We start from the raw sequence: 13,408 nt of genomic DNA on the forward strand, positions 1-13,408 counted from the left end.
AGACAGGGTTTCTCTGTGGCTTTGGAGCCTGTCCTGGAACTAGCTCAGTAGACCAGGCTGGTCTAGAACTCACTGAGATCCGCCTGCCTCTGCCTCCTGAGTGCTGGGATTAAAGGCATGCGCTGCCACCACCACCCGGCCCCGAGATATTTTCAAAATACAGAGCTAGTTCCAGGACAGGCTCCAAAGCCACAGAGAAACCCTGTCTTGAAAAACCAAAATAAATAAATAAATAAATAAATAATTAAACTTGGATGGGGGTGGAACCAGCAACTAGTTGACAAGAATTAGCTATAGAGAGTATGGAGGACCTAGAAGATGGAAAGACACACAGGAAGGAGTAGGGAGGTATACAGGCTTTTTATTTTAGGCTACCAACCAGCTCCCAAATCACGACACAGACTTATTGATTAATGCTTGGCTTTATCTTATGCTAGTCCCACCAGCTCTCATAACTTAACCTGTTTGTCTTCATCTACATTTGCCTCAGGGATTTTTACCTTTCTTTCTTTCTTTCTTTCTTTCTTTCTTTCTTTCTTTCTTTCTTTCTTTCTTTCTTTCTGTATGTTTATTTTCGCTGCTTCTTATGTCTGGCTGGCTGGTGACTGCCCAACTTCTGGCCCCAGGTGTATCCCTTTTGCTTTCTTATTCAATCCTCCTCTTCTTTGCCTAAATTTCTCCTCCTACTTATTCTCTCTCCCTGCCAGCCCTGCCTAGTCCTCTCCTGCCTAGCTATTGGTCATTCAGCTTTTTATTTGACCAATCAGATGCCGTAGGCAGGCACAGTGAAACAAATGCAACACATCTTTACATAGTTAAACAAAGGCACCAGAAACAAATGTAACACGTCTTTATAGCATTAACAAAGTCAGCATAAACTAATGTAACACTTCTTTATAGCATTAACAAAGTCAGCATAATCTAATGTAACATTTCTTTGCCCTGAACACTCCATAATGGAGAGGAACTTAGAGATTCTTGGGCCTTTTTGGTTGGGGAAAGGAGAGATGCCCCTTTGCTGGGTCTCAGGCCAAAAAGGTTGCTTCTTGGCTTTTCTGATCTAGCAGGTTTTCACCTCGATATCTGACTCCCCAGTATTTATTGGTAAATAGGCAATTTAGATAAAAACACCACCTCTGCTATTTCTCAGTCCTGGCTGCTATCTGTCACTACTACTTCTGTGTTGTCTCAACATTCTCGTCTCCTCGCTCTTTCAGTGTGCCAGCCCCTGAGGAATCAGTTTCCTGTACTTACAACTCCTCCACTGAGACACATGATGTACTCTCTGCTTTTAAGACCAGACCCCGTCTTAAAAGATTATCCTCATGGTAGAATGGATACACATGCCATAGACACACACTGAAATAAGAAAAAACGAGTCTTCTAAAAAAGAAAGAAAGAAAGAAAGAGAGAGAGAGAGAGAGAGAGAGAGAAAGAAAGAAAGAAAGAAAGAAAGAAAGAAAGATAAAGAAAAATGAGTCTCCCAATTAATGTTGAAAGAAACAATCACTGACTGGGTGTGGTCACACACACACCTTTAACCAGTACTCAGGAGGCAGAGGCAGGTGGGGCCACATAGTGAGGAGGAAGAAGAGGAGAAAGATGGGGAGGAGGGGAGGAAGTAGTCCCATCTTCATTCAGACCTTACTTCAGCTCTATAAAGTTTCAACGCTGAGGCTGGGCGGTGGTGGCGCACGCCTTTAATCCCAGCACTTGGGAGGCCGAGGCAGGCGGATCTCTGTGAGTTCGAGACCAGCCTGGTCTACAGAGGTTCCAGGACAGGCTTCAAAACCACAGAGAAACCCTGTCTCGAAAAACCAAAAAAAAAAAAAAAAAAGTTTCAACGCTGAGAATGTTATAGTGTTTTATTGTTGCACACATAGGTGATAAAAGTATAATAAAAAGGAAGGAAACAGTTATCATAAGTCAGGATAGGATAAAGAACAAGCAGGTCCAAACAATATCGAGCTGGGAGATAGCCAGGGGTAGAGTACTCTCCTAGATGTGCAAGGCCCTGAGTTTAAATCACACCACAAGGAAAAACACCTTACCAGACATCTTCCTTATCAAGATGTGCGGCTGCATAAAGGCATAGACCAATGGGCAAAACAGAGACCCCAGCTATAGACTCTTGGATATATGGCCAAATCATTTCATGTGCACGACAAGACTAGTCAATAGGGGGAGAGACAGTACCCGACACTACTTCACTTAAAGTGGAGGGCATGGTGGTGCACACCTTTGATTACAGCACTCAGGAGGCAGAGGCGGTTGGCGAAATTTGGTCTACAAATGGACTTCCAGGCCAGTCTGAGCTATATAGTGAGACAGTCTCAAAACAAAAACAAAACCCAAAACAATAAAACAAAACCCAAAAACATTCAAAGGCAATGCTTTCTAGGATTTGACACCAAAGACCCAGCCAACAAATGGAAAAAAAAAAAAAAAAACTTCATGGAAGCTTAAGTTTTTTGAATTAAAGGACAGTATCGATCATTTTAAAAGACAGCCTACAGAATGGGAGAAAATGGCGCAAATCCGATCTGATAAGGCATTGCTTTCCGTGAAGTCTTATGCTGCACGTTAACCGGAGCAAACCAACTGATCACGAGCTTGTTCAAATCCTGGAGCTGGTTTATTCGAACGAAGCCAGCGATCAGGATTATGAAGAACAGCATGGAAGACAACCGGTAGCAGAGAAGCCTTCAGTCCGGCCCAATTTAAAAGCTAACCATTTTTGACCGGGCCCGCCTGAGGGCTGCAGCAACGAAGGCAGCCAAAGGGTTAACCCTTAAATCTACTGGTCGTTGAGGTGGCTGCTACTGAGAACCACCGTGGAGTCCAGGCCACCTAACTGCCAGTAACCCCATATCCCCGTCCTGGGTGGTTCCAGGTTCTGGACTCAGATGGTTTCCCTGGGTTCCCATCCTCCACCCGCGGAGACACTGGCTTGCTGGCTACCGCAAACGAACACAATACCCCCATCCCGCTTTAGTATCTGGGTTACCACCTTAAAGCCCCATACAGTCTCTGAAAGTGGCCCAGGTCTGGCTGAGACGCCTGGGCTGTCTGGGTGGGGGACAGGGCGGAAAAGGGTGCAAGCGGTGAGGGTCTCCATTCTTCAGGCTACGATGGGAGATCAGAAATAGACACCACAGACTGTAGGTTAGAAACAAGGGGAAAAAAACGTCAAAACTGAGACACCAGGCGAGGATCCCCAGCCTTGAGTGTGGGGGTTGGAGAATAGGGTCCTTTCCTACACAATCACTGTCTCTCCGGGGGACCCCCTCCGCTCCTTCAGGGACCTCAGTCCTTCCCCTCCCCCGCAAATCTTGCGCCCTTTGCGGATTGGTCCCGGGCTGCTGGGGGGCGGGGCCCTATGGCCCTGACGTCACCGACTGGAGGGGTGAGCGGGCGCCTGGGGGAGGGGGTGACGAGCCCCGGCTCAGCACCTCGGAGAGCTCCCTCCCCGGCCTTGTTTTGCTTCGGAATCGCTGCCGGGGGAGGGAGCGAAGGGGCCGGGCACTAGGAGTCGAGGCCGAGGGATGGCAGTGAAGAGGCCGAAGGGCCCCGGGGGGCAGAGGGCCCAGCCGTGATCCTGCGAGGGGGCCGGGGCTCCGGGTGGGGTGGGGGGCAGCGGGTGGCGGCAGCAGTGGCCTCACATCTGAATGGAAGCGAGCTTTGTCCAGACCACCATGGCTCTGGGGCTGCCCTCCAAGAAAGCATCTTCCCGCAACGTGATCGTGGAGCGCAGGAACCTGATCACCGTGTGCAGGTGGGCGCCGCTGGCGGTCCGGGTGAGGTGGTTGGAGAGAGGGTTTGGGGAGGGCTGAGAAATCTAAGGGTTGAACATGCCTACGGGGATGCTCTACAACCGCTGAAAAAGGCAGGCCAGCCAGACTTAGAAGGAACGCACTCGCTATCCTTCCCAGGCCCGGAGCCTGGAGGCGGACTGGAATGCCGGCCCTTATTCCTCTTGATTAAGCCAGGCCTATGCCTGGCCTGTGGTTTTTTTTTTTGGGGGGGGGAGGATGAAGAGAGTTTAATTGGCACTGCAGCTTCCTGTGAGAACCAGGAAGTGACATTGTGTGTGAGAGGAGGAGGGGGAGGATGGCTGGCTCTCTTCCTGGCAGTGGGGGCAGGGTGGGCAGAGGGGACTCAATGGGGTTGGGGGTGGATGTCCTCCAAGTCCCCTCTTGCCACCCCTGTCATCTTGGTCTCTTGGGGTGGAGCTTTCCGAAGGGACTTTTCTAAGCTCAACCCTTCATGAAGCAAGGATGGTGTTTCTGAGCAGTTGCAGCCTGTGGCAGGTTCAACTGGGCACACAACAAAGCCCCTGAATCCATCAGTGAAGGTCGAGGCACTACCCTGCTATAGGAAAGCATCCAGGGCCTCGCTGCAGAAGCCTGGGCCCCTGATTGCCAGTGGAGACTGGGAGCCCTGATCCCCAAATCTCGGAGGGTGGGGCTGGCTGTTGCAGGGCTGGGAAATTCTCAGCTTTCTTGGACACCAGGAAGTAACCCTTCCCACTTCAGCCCTGCAGTGACTCACCCTCCTTGCCCTGCTCTGAGGCCAGAAAGCTGCCAGCTGTGCAGGCTCTCTCCCAAGCCCCCACCTGTCCTTGCCTCTTCCTCTGGGATCTCCATGCCAGCTGCCTTGCCCACCTGCAGCCTCCACACCCACCATGGCCACCAAATGCTAGGATTATGTTGCTCCTGGGTGCAAGGTTGACTGTCCTTCCGTGCCAGCTCCACCTGCCTGCACACAAACCTCAGCACAACTCCTCTGCCCACCCGATGCCCCGTCTCCCAGCACCCAGAGCTCCTTTGGGTACCAGGGCACCGGCCCAGCCGTGTTGCCTCTGTCTCAGAACCTCCCCTTCCCAGTGTCTCGAAAGTCCTGTGCGCACCGGCCCTGTGTGATTGATGGTGGCTGGGCTGTGTGGATGGAAGGAGTATATCGGTGACCTAGCCCAGAGCACAGACACTGTCTCTGCCCTCCTTCCCCAAATCCTGTCAGGGTGGTGTCAGGAGATTTCTGCCCTTGGATCCACATGGGCCTAGGATCAAGTTTTTGCTTCAGTCCTTAGCTGTGCAACCTTGTGGAGGTTTCCTAACCACTCTGAGCCTTTGGTGCTTTATTTTAGATCTTAGAGTTTTACATCTTAGACGTAAAAGCTGTACCACAGAATGGGTCATGTTGTGCCAGTCCTGGCACGCAGAAACAGTTATCTCAAAGACACCCTTCTTGTCCCTCCTGGCTCTTGGCCATCTAGGTGCATATTTTTCTTGCCTGCCAGAATAGCTGGGCTCTGAGTGTTTGGTGGGGGGGAGGGGAGGGAGCCACTTGGCCTAAGATGGAGAGACAGAGGTTCGGGTGACTGGGGGCAGCTCAGAGTGAGGAACAAGGGTTAGGGACATAACAAATTCTCCAAAGCCCCAGGGACCCCTGCTGCCTCCTCACTGTCACGTGGGTCTCCTCCAGCAGCTCCCTATAGCAGGCTGTAAGGCTCCCCTGGGCCCTGGCCTCCCTGTCTCCATGGTAACTCTCAGCTGCTAGGCTCCTTCTAACCAGGCCCACACCATGGGGTTCCTAGAGGCCCTGACCAGCTTTCCGCTCCCCCAAGGACAGATGGCAGATGGCTGCCATGCTGACCAAGCCCCAGGCCTCTACTGAATCTGACCCAGATGACCACAAATTGATGGTGCCCATAACAAGGCCCAGATAATGGCCTCCTGGCGGGGCCAGTCTTGACTCCTCACCTGGCCTGTGCCCAGAAATCCATAACTCTCACCTTCTGCCATCCTTGCCTGGGATCTGAACCAATGTTGAAGGAGGCAAGCTGGTATTTCTGTTAGCACCCAGGGAAAAGGCTTTGCAGCCTGCAGCCTGCTTCCCTCTAACACAGCCCAGCACTCACCTGTCTGGCCTCTACCCCTGGGGAAGCCCAAAGGAAGGTGGTGGAGAGAGGCCCTGTGGGTTGTGCTTGAGGGTCTTCGTGGCCAGTGTTCCCGTGAGACTTTTAGAGCAGACGACAGAGGGCAGGGGCTTCTCGGAGCCTCGGTACTTGTTTGTATCTTTGATTTTATTTATTTGTTTTTATTTGTTTGTTATTTATTTTTAGGCAGCCTCTCTCTGTGTAGTTCTGGCTGCCCTGGCACTCACAGAGGATGCTCCTGTCTCTGCCTGCTGAGTACTGGGACCAAAGGCATGTGCCACCACTCCTGGCTAATACTCTTTAAAAAGATGACATTTATGTGTTTGTTTACTTATTTTGTATGTGCATGTGCCACCATGTGAGTGTGGAGGTCAGAGGACAATGGATGGGGGTGGGGGCTCTCCTTCCACCACGGTGGTCCTGGGGTTGAACTCGGGTCGCTGGGCTTAGTGGCGTGCGCCTTTGTCCACTGGACTAGCTTACTGGCCAGTTCTCAGTGATTATGATAGCCACTAGGAAGTCGTAAGACAGAGTAGAATGAGTCAAAGATGGAGAATAGGGCAAACACTTGCCTCCTCCCAAGTTACATGACTCTGATCAGTCCATCCCTGGAGCCTTTAGTCCCCGTACCTATAATATGCAGAAGGTGGTCATGAGAGGATCTACCTCCAGGACGGTGACAAGGGCAGGTGGGTTGATACTTATAACAGTTCTGGACACATTGATTGGTGTGGTAAACGTGGGTAGAATAAAAGGACAGACTCAAGTACCTCCCCTATGCCTGGACCCCCGCTCCTGCTGTCTCCAGAAGCAGCGGTAGTGAGATGCTAGGAGCTGCACGTCCTCTCCTTGTCCCACTCACTGCAGAGATGGCGAGAGGAGACTACAGAGGGAAGATGGTGGAGGATGCAGGAGGCTTGAGCAAGGCTGGGGAAAGTGGTGGGGGCGGCTTGACTCCAACCCCTTGGCCTCACTTGCCTTCTTTGGCCTTCTCCCTGAGAAACCAGGGTCTGGGCCCCCACATCCCTTCCAGGGACCTACTGCCAGAGCTCCCTCCCACCTGATGTATGTCAGACCCACACCCTGCATTCTCCCCCCCCCACGCCCCTAGCTCTACACTCCCTAGCTCTGGGCAGCTGGTGTGTGGGTGGGCTAGCTGAGAAGGGGGAGGAGGGATGTCCCGGAGCTGAGTATCCACCTGGCTGTGCATACATGCCTGCGTTCCATGTGCACAGCTCATGTGCTCTGGCACAGGTGACCCCCAGCCCCAGAGGGATGGGAGCTTGTTCCAACAATGCTGAAGACCGTCTGGGGGTACGGGTGTAAACTGACTTCTGACTCCTGGCTGACCCTCAATCCACACGTACAGAAAATGCCACTCTGAAGGGTGATGGGGACAAAGGGTCTGGGGATGCTCCCTGAGCTCTTGCTGTCTCGTTTTTCTACATATGGCTTCATCCTCCCTCATACCTAATCCCTGAAGCTCCCTTTCTCTGGCTGTCTCTTCTGCACCCACTTTGCCGATCAGTGGCCTTCCTGCCCTCTTCCCTGCACCTGTTGCCGTCTTATCCCAGCTGGTTGGGAATCTCCTGGGGTCACTCTGGGTTCATCGGCCCCCACATCAATCCATGCCCTTCGTGACCCCTTCTCTGCCTATTCCCTCCTCTCCGACCCCCGCCCTCTACCACCCTGTCTGACCCTCCTCCCGTTCCCCTCCCCTCCCCCCAGGTTCTCTGTGAAAACCTTGCTGGAGAAATACACAGCAGAACCCATCGATGATTCATCTGAGGAGTTTGTTAATTTCGCAGCCATTTTGGAGCAGATCCTCAGTCACCGGTTTAAAGGTAGGCCGTCATCACCCACCCCTGCCAACTGCAGCCTGTGGCTCTAGCCACCACCCTGCTCTGATTGATACCCTCTATGGGTTCCTAAACCCCATCCCTGGTCCGGGGCCTGATTCTGGGCTGTACATAGAAACAAAAGCACAGTCCCAGGAGACTGGGGAGAGGGTCATCTGCCCACAGCTCCATCACTGGGCACGGAGCTCTCTCTGCCACCAAGCCTGCTGCTTACAGTGGGGGAGGCTGTACATGTATGCGTGGCGGCTCAGGCTTATACATGTGAGGGCTTTATGACATGAACCCTTTCCAAACTCCCTGGTCCTGAGTCCCCTCCCTGCCCTGGCTCAGCTTGTGCCCCAGCAGGTCCAGTGAGCTGGTTCAGTTCAGATGGGCAACGGGGCTTCTGGGACTACATCCGACTGGCCTGCAGCAAGGTGCCCAACAACTGTGTGAGCAGCATCGAGAACATGGAGAACATCAGCACAGCTCGAGCCAAGGTGAGGGGCTGCACGCCTGACCCCTGCTTTAGACATAGGGCCCTGTCCTTACCCCTTGCCTACAGCACTGGGAAAAGAGACCAGATCTGATGTTGGATACATTGTTCCCTCTGGGATAACTAAAGGTAACCATGTTTTCTAGGGCCGGGCATGGATCCGGGTGGCTCTGATGGAGAAGCGTATGTCAGAATACATCACCACAGCTCTTCGGGACAACCGAACCACCAGGTCAGACCTCTTGAACATGCACATTCATTGCCTAAATCCTAGGTCCCCACAGCAACCTTCAATACCTGGACTACAAGTTCCAGCATGCACCAGTTTGGCCTCTCCCAGAGGTCTTGGTAATGGGACTGCAGAAACCTCAGTCACATACCATTTTACTTGGCTTTGTGCCATGACCTACAACATGCAGCCCTGCCAGCTCTGCAAACAAAGGCAGTCACACTATTCTTCCAAGAACAGAGTTTCAATGTGTGGCGCTTCAGTGCCTGGCCTGGGGGTTTGCCAAGAAGGCGGGCCCAGAGGGTCATAGATCACAAGGCAGAACGTGCCATTGTGGGGTGGGAAACTATTGAGGTTGGGGGGGGGGATCCTCCAACCTCATTTTTATTTTTACTATGTTCTATCTATCCCCAGTCTGCATATTTCAGAGTTGTTTTTTGAGGATCTACTGTATGTATGACGAACACTAACGACTAAGACATGCTCCCTGATTTGAAGTATTGGGGTGACCCAGTGCTTGACAGAGGCTGCTTAGCTCAGAGAACAGAAGAGTGTCTCTTGTCAGGACGCATTCATATAATAGGTGTGGGGATGGGGTCAGGTGCAAGTTCCAGTGAGGGGAAACAATGACCACCGCTGGTGAGCCAGAAATAGTCTTCTTCCTCCAGAGAAGTCCTGGGCACGGGGCCGCTTGGGAGTCTCTGGTTTCCTCTCCCTGCAGACGGTTCTATGACTCTGGAGCCATCATGCTGCGGGAAGAAGCCACTGTCCTTACGGGGATGCTGATTGGGCTCAGCGCCATCGACTTCAGGTGAGGTGTGCATGGCGGTAGCAAAGGGGACTTTCTCCCCCAAAACTGTCCAACGCCCCTCATTCCCTCCTCCCCACCACTGTGGCTCTTCTGCCCCAGCTTCTGTCTAAAGGGCGAAGTTCTGGACGGGAAGACACCGGTGGTCATCGATTACACGCCCTACTTAAAGTTCACCCAGAGGTGAGCAGCCCCGTTATGGCGGTGGGTGGAGATGGGCACCAGAAGGGCGCCGAGCGTCATCCTGGTGTCACTGCCCAAGGGGCGGAGTTGGGGTACTAGTGGGGCGAGGCGGGGTGGAGCTGGCCCCACCCACTGCTCCCGCTCCTAAGCTACGACTACCTGACGGATGAGGAGGAGCGGCACAGCGCGGAGAGCAGCACCAGTGAGGACAACTCTCCAGAGCACCCCTACCTGCCTCTGGTCACCGACGAGGACAGTTGGTACAGCAAGTGGCACAAGATGGAACAGAAGTTTCGCATTGTCTATGCACAGAAGGTTGAGTAGGGCGAGGGGCGGGAGCTGGGCGTGGTGTGGGCAGTGTCCAGGCTGGAACCCCAGCTGGGACCCCTTTAGAAGACCGGGCTGAGCTGGTTCCCTACAGGGATACCTGGAGGAGCTGGTGCGTCTGCGCGAGTCGCAGCTGAAGGACCTGGAGGCGGAGAACCGGCGGCTGCAGCTGCAGCTGGAGGAAGCCGCAGCTCAGAATCAGCGTGAGAAGCGGGAACTGGAAGGCGTGATCCTGGAGCTGCAGGAGCAGCTGTGAGCCCACCTCCTGTCCTGCCCTGATCTCTGTGACCCCCAAAATGACTCCAAGGATGGCATCACTTTCCTGACACCAACATTCAATTTGCATCAGCCCACCCATCCCATCACCTCTCCCCCAAGATCCTGTGGTGGCCACACATTACCCCAACATTAAGATCTCGCAGCCTCCATCACCCTCCAGCTAGAGACACCAGGCTCTGGGGCAGGGACCGCATTACTCAGAGGACCTGGCTTTCAGCCTTATTGTACCTCCCCCACTGTTTAGGCCTCTGGTCTGCAGCACCCAGGGATCCCACAACCTAGACTATTCTTCCCTAAACAAATCGCAGCTAGCTAACACAAATTCCACCCCTTCAAGAGTACCCACCCTCTCCACTTTCCTCAGCCCAACTGACTCCTAAACCCTCCTTCACTCCAACTCCCAACATAAGCACACTAATTCCAGCCCCTTTTGCCCCCAGGCTAGCTCATACTCCTCCAACACTGCCTTCCTGGCCTCTTTTAGAAACAGCCCCATTAAGTAGCAGGCCTGAGACTTGTGCTCCTTCTGCCTCCACCCTCCTAGCGCTGGAACTCCAGATGTGTGCCACCATGCCTGAGCAGCACTTAGCCTCAGCTTTGCTACTCAGGATTCCTTCCTAAGCTCTGCCCCCAACTTTGCTGAGTCTTGCTTCCCCCTCCCAGCCAGGCCTGATCCCCCTCCCCCTCCCAGGACAGGTCTGATCCCCGGTGACCATGCCCCCCTGGCCCAGGGTTCCAAGGAGTTCACTACACCTCTGGTCAACCAGTGGCCCTCCCTGAGCACAATCAATAGGCCTGAGGGTGCCAGCAACTCCAAGCTCTATCGGAGGTAAGCCCCAACCCAATTGCCGACCCCAAACCCCACTCCCAGGAAACAGGGCTTGGAGCTATGGGCCCGCATGCTTTTCTGTTCTGCTATAGACACAGCTTCATGAGCACCGAGCCGCTGTCTGCAGAGGCCAGCCTGAGCTCAGACTCCCAACGCATGGGAGAGGGCAAGCGGGATGAGGAACCCTGGGGCCCCATCGGTGAGCGCAACCCCCATCCCTACACACACCACAGCACTCAGTATACTTCAGAAACTTGCTGGGGGTCCGCAGTGAGGCCATGGCTGAACCCCTTCTCTCAGCCCTTCCTGTGCTCACAGCACCAATGAGGAGCCTGGTTTGGGGTTTCCAAGAGAACCAAGTGCAAGCTGAAGTTGCACCCCCTCTACCTGTGAGCTTGGTCAGCCTCACCTCGCTGACCCAGATCCCCATCTCTAAAATTAGGGACATTGGTAAAAGGACTCTCTAGTGTCTGCGTGTGCAGAGGCCTCAAGGACATTTTAGTAAGACATCCTCAGGGCGCACACTCCAGGGACTCCTCACCCTAGCCTTTTCTTACCACAGGCACACTGTGAACTGCTTACCTGACCTGTTTTCCCCTTCTCTTTGGCTGCCAGGAAGCTCAGAACCAAATTAGTGACTCTCTCCGAGTGAAGGCCCAGGACTTCAACGCATGCATTTTGTGTTGATCCCCCCTGGCTCCACCTTGGTTTCTCCCTTCCTAGCTTTCCCCATGCCTGGACTTCCTTTTTTCTTCTTTTTTTAAATATATAGATATATAACTTCACTGTATCAGATAACTGGATTTTGAGTCATGGCAGGCTTTGGACATGTAACCCACCACACTTTTTGTGACTGTGTGTGCGTGTGTGTCTCCCCAATCAGACTGTGAGCTCCGTGAGGGCAGGGATCATGTCTTGTCCATTCTCTGTATTCCCAGAGTGTGAAACAGAGCAAATGCTCACTGTGTGCTTAATAAATGGACAAAGAGGCTAAACCTCAGGGGGAGACAGAGACATCACTGATGATTACAACAGTGTCCCACGCCCGTGCAAGGCATGCTCGATCAGGACTTAATTAAAAGTGGCAGAAGAGGCCACGAGTCTCCTGGGGTGACCCGAGGATTGACCTTTTACTGCTCATCCATGAAGTCTCCTGCCCCACATACACACAGCCTGGTTGGCCCAGCCTCACCCGCCCTCTCTCCCCAGGGAAGGACCCCACGCCCTCCATGCTGGGCCTCTGCGGCTCCCTGGCCTCCATTCCCAGCTGCAAGTCCCTGGCGAGCTTCAAATCCAACGAATGTCTGGTGAGCGACAGCCCCGAGGGCAGCCCGGCACTCAGCCCGAGCTGAGGAGCAGCATGGGCAATGCCAGCCCCACCTGCCAGGGACCACAGACAACTGCCACCATGACCCCAACCCAGGCAACCCTTCAAGAATGCTGCCCACCTAGCTGAGGGGCTCTAGGGAAAGACAACCAAACCTCTTTCTCGCTTCTGCTTCGGGCCAAAGAGGCAGGAGCTGCACTGGGAAGTGGTGGGGCCAGGAGCAGGGGGCACCCGGGGCACAGGTAGCCAGGCCCCTGGGGAGGCTGGTGGTCCTGAAGTCTTCCTGGCTCCCTTTGCTCATCTTCTACACCTGCCTCGGGAGCAGGTGGCCCAGCCCTGGCATTCCTGCTGCCCTGCCTCTGGTCTGTCCCTGTGTACCCTCTGAAGTCACCCTTCCTTGGTACCTATGTGGGGCAAGAATAGCAAATAAAAACCAGAGGACTGAGGTGGCTTCATCTCTGGGGAGTGGGGTAGAGCTCCATTAACAGGGTCTCTCTTGTTCTTCTTTTAACAAGGTCTCTTAAGGCAATGGTGTCAGACCAGTGTGTAGGAGGATGTGGAGCCGTAACCTAGGGCTTCTGTAGATCTGCAGTGAACTCTGGGTCGGACCCCCTCTCATACTTTCCCAAGCCCTGCAGAGCCCTCTGAGGGTGTGCCTAGGTGGGGCACTTGCTTGCCACAGGTGCAACTCCATTGTGGCCCAAAGTTGCAGTCCATCCATTATGCCAGAGCTGGCAAGTAGGCAAATCTGCCCCAGTGATACCACCCTGGCACGTACTTAGGGAGATCGCCTCTTGCTTTCACCCCAACACAGTGACCTAGCATAGAAAGGCCTCACCACCACTTCGGCAACCTTCTAGCTTCATTCTATCTGACTGGATACCCTGTAAGGTGGGAAGCTTTTAAGACAGGGTCTCTGCCTGGTCAAGGACTCACTGTATGGACTCAGATCCACCTACCTTCAACTCTCTAGTGCTGGGATTAAAGGTGTGTACCATCATGCCAGGTTTTTCGAGACAGGGTTTCTCTGTAGTTTTGGAGCCTGTCCTGGAACTAGCTCTTGTAGACCAGGCTGGCCTCGAACTCACAAGAGATCTACCTGCCTCTGACTCCCGAGTGCTGGGATTAAAGGTGTACACCACCACTGCCGAGCT

At 53.6% G+C, this 13,408-nt stretch overlaps 1 protein-coding gene across 6 annotated transcripts; it reads left to right on the forward strand.

Annotated features, from left to right (window-relative positions):
• The first annotated feature begins 3,470 nt into the window (after positions 1-3,470).
• Rundc3a (RUN domain containing 3A) lies at positions 3,471-13,384 on the forward strand. Of its 6 annotated transcripts, none has more exons than XM_050156963.1 (11): positions 3,471-3,775; positions 7,667-7,782; positions 8,140-8,276; positions 8,419-8,504; positions 9,223-9,312; positions 9,412-9,492; positions 9,642-9,807; positions 9,914-10,071; positions 10,790-10,927; positions 11,020-11,126; positions 11,543-12,105. In XM_050156963.1, the coding sequence occupies exons 1-11, from the start codon at positions 3,669-3,671 to the stop codon at positions 11,560-11,562; spliced, it is 1,206 nt and encodes a 401-aa protein (XP_050012920.1). In that variant the 5' UTR covers positions 3,471-3,668; the 3' UTR covers positions 11,563-12,105. The 6 variants fall into 6 exon arrangements, with proteins under 6 accessions (XP_050012920.1, XP_050012921.1, XP_050012919.1 ...); XM_050156964.1 differs by having other exon boundaries at positions 8,143-8,276; XM_050156962.1 differs by having other exon boundaries at positions 3,473-3,775; positions 8,128-8,276; positions 11,543-12,102.
• The last annotated feature ends 24 nt before the right edge of the window (positions 13,385-13,408 follow it).

The sequence above is a fragment of the Alexandromys fortis genome, unplaced genomic scaffold (assembly GCF_014885135.2).
Source record: "Alexandromys fortis isolate MF-2015 unplaced genomic scaffold, M_Fortis_MF-2015_v1.1 scaffold_31, whole genome shotgun sequence".
In the NCBI taxonomy this organism is placed as follows: domain Eukaryota; kingdom Metazoa; phylum Chordata; class Mammalia; order Rodentia; family Cricetidae; genus Alexandromys; species Alexandromys fortis.